Raw genomic sequence first — 2842 nt, 5'->3', positions numbered from 1 at the left:
TAAGATTACATAGAACAATTAACAACAAAGTACTTAAAGAATATTACCTGCTAACTAATACCGATTAAACACTTAATTTTCCACTACTTCTATATTTTTCACACTACACTGATCGTCTTGCTACCTATCTGCACACTGTTCTCACTTCAACTGCCTATCTTCGACTATCTTGGCTTCCTTCCAGAATTCACTACCTATGCGTTTGTTTTTTGTGCTTCCTTCTACCAACCGTTAATATTACTTTTTCATTGTTATACAACAATCATGTAACAGGTGACGTCGAAGTTGATAAGATAAGTACGGTTTTCCACATCATCTGTACAAAAATTTTGAAAAACGACGTTTAAGAAAGTTACGACCTGATTAAGAATGAAAAATAAGTGTCCTTTAATCAATCAGATTATCCGAGATGAGAGATGAAGTAGATCCAGTAGACACTGATAAAAAGTGAAACATCAAAATGTAATAACTGTCAATACATCAAAAGTGGAATAACTTATATGCATTTTATAGTACCTATAGAATGGATATTAAGCGAGCTAAATACGTTTTATTTAATAAAGGTGACACTACATTAGAAATTTATAAAGGTAATCCCTCAAAACGTTCACCATTTTGTTCGATGTACAATTGTTGAGTAACATTTTTTTTAACAAAAACAAATGTTTCATTGTTAAGTTCAGTTAAAGCGCCATAAATACGACCAATGCCATCTTTAATGTTAGGTAGGGTGGAATAAACTGCATTTCTCAGATATCTCCAGAGCCAAAAATCGATTAGGTTAAGATCAGGCGACCTAGGAGGCCAACCAATGGGTCCTCCACGGCCAATCCACCTGTTGGGAAACTGACGATTTAAACTTTCTCGAACTTTCTGTTTCCTATTTGACCTATCCATACTTTAACGCTCCACCGCACCTGACGACGTCTTTCTCTAGTTTGATANAAACACTTAAAAAACATTTTGCGGTATTTTTACATTATTTTTTTAATGAAAATTACAAATTGTGGGATAACGTTTCGATAAAATTATGGTAACAAGTAAAATACTGTTCACTTAAAAATATTGTGTATCACCAGATCTACCGAAGAAAGAAAACTTTATATTCACGGTGTTCTTTTTTACCTTCCAGGTGTACAGGAGTCTGCAGAGGCCTAATCGCAACCCCGGTATTCCGACCATCCCCGGAACCCAGACCCTCTCGCACAAATACCGGGGACCCGAGGTGGTGACCACCTCAAATCGGATACAGGAGAGTTGCATATAAGTGTCATTGTTTTTATCATGTACCATATTAATGTAATATTTAAACAAAAAAAGAAATAAAGACTTTGTTGTCGACAATAATCCGTGCCTCATTGTGTACAGGGTGACGCGACGAAGTTGTGCAAGAACGCGCTTTACTCTGCCATTCCAGGGTAGAGTATATTTTTTAAGGAATCCTTAGTAAAAAAGGCAAATAAGAAAAACAAAATTTTAGATAGAAAAACAATTATAATAATCCATATAGTCATGTTAATCATTTTCTGACAAAAGACGTTTTTTCAAAAATGTCCCACTTTTCATTAATTTTAATTTATATATGTACAGGGTGTCTCAAAAAACATTTCCCAGCGGCCGGTCATGTTCAGTACAGCCAAAAATAAGTCATCTGTACACAAATTTTGAAAAACGACGTTTAAGAAAGTTACGACCTGATTAAGAATGAAAAATAAGTATCCTTTAATCAATCAGATTATCCGAGATGAAGTATTATTGAATCCAGTAGACATTGATAAAAAGTGAAACATCAAAATGTAATAACTGTCAATACATCAAAAGTGGAATAAGTTATATGCATTTTATATACCTATGGAATGAATATTAAGCGAGTTAAAAATCGCTCTCTCAACGGTAATAAATAATAATAAAGAATTTTATTGAAAACTAATGTATAGAAAACTTGTATAGGAAAAGACGTGTTGACGGGGTGAGTGTTCGTTGGAGAGTCCCCGTGTGTGGAGTCGGTCGTAGATAGCTTGGTAGTCGCTGGCAGAAGTCCGTGGTCCTTGGCGCCACTCTGCCAGGGTCGTCTTCCGGGAACCCTGTGGTGTGTACGGCGGCGCTCTTGACGTAATGCTTAAAAATGGGTCACTTGCGGCATATGTACCCACAACGTTTTATTTAATGAAGGTGACACTACATTAGAAATTTATAAAGATATTCGCTCAAAATGTTCACCATTTTGTTCGATGTACAATTATTGGGATAATTTTTTTTTTAACAAAAACAAATGTTTCATTGTTAAGTTCAGTTAAAGCGCCATAAATACGACCAATGCCATCTTTAATGTTAGGTAGGGTGGAATAAACTGCATTTCTCAGATATCTCCAGAGCCAAAAATCGATTAGGTTAAGATCAGGCGACCTAGGAGGCCAACCAATGGGTCCTCCACGGCCAATCCACCTGTTGGGAAACTGACGATTTAAACTTTCTCGAACTTTCTGTTTCCTATTTGACCTATCCATACTTTAACGCTCCACCGCACCTGACGACGTCTTTCTCTAGTTTGATAAGGATTTTCGTAATTCCAGTTATGTAAATTGTGGTGGTTGAATACGCCTTCCTGATTAAAATGAGCCTTATCGCTTCGCAAAACTTGTTCAAAAAAGTTACCATTTCAAGGTTTAAAAACATTGTACAAAATTGTAATCGCAGTTGACTATCCCCCGGATGAAGACACTGAACTGCATGTAATATGGACACAACTTACTTCTCTGTAGAAATATGTGTGTACTTTTACGCTAACTTTTGATGTATTGAGAATTATTACATTTTGATGTTTCACTTTTCATCAAGGTCT

General features: G+C 35.8%; 1 protein-coding gene across 1 annotated transcript in view; it reads left to right on the top strand.

The window, feature by feature from the left end:
* LOC108911149 overlaps positions 1–1336 on the top strand; it is an 18933-nt gene extending 17597 nt beyond the window's left edge. Inside the window, exon 3 of the mRNA XM_018715995.1 lies at positions 1133–1336. Coding sequence (XP_018571511.1) covers positions 1133–1267 — 135 coding nt within the window. The 3' untranslated portion in view covers positions 1268–1336. The remainder of the gene's footprint in view (positions 1–1132) is intronic.
* The last annotated feature ends 1506 nt before the right edge of the window (positions 1337–2842 follow it).

The sequence above is a fragment of the Anoplophora glabripennis genome, unplaced genomic scaffold (assembly GCF_000390285.2).
Source record: "Anoplophora glabripennis isolate ALB-LARVAE unplaced genomic scaffold, Agla_2.0 scaffold239, whole genome shotgun sequence".
Lineage (NCBI taxonomy): Eukaryota > Metazoa > Arthropoda > Insecta > Coleoptera > Cerambycidae > Anoplophora > Anoplophora glabripennis.
The sequence above is the reverse complement of the archived record's forward strand: the minus strand, read 5'-3'. Positions and strand labels throughout refer to the sequence as shown.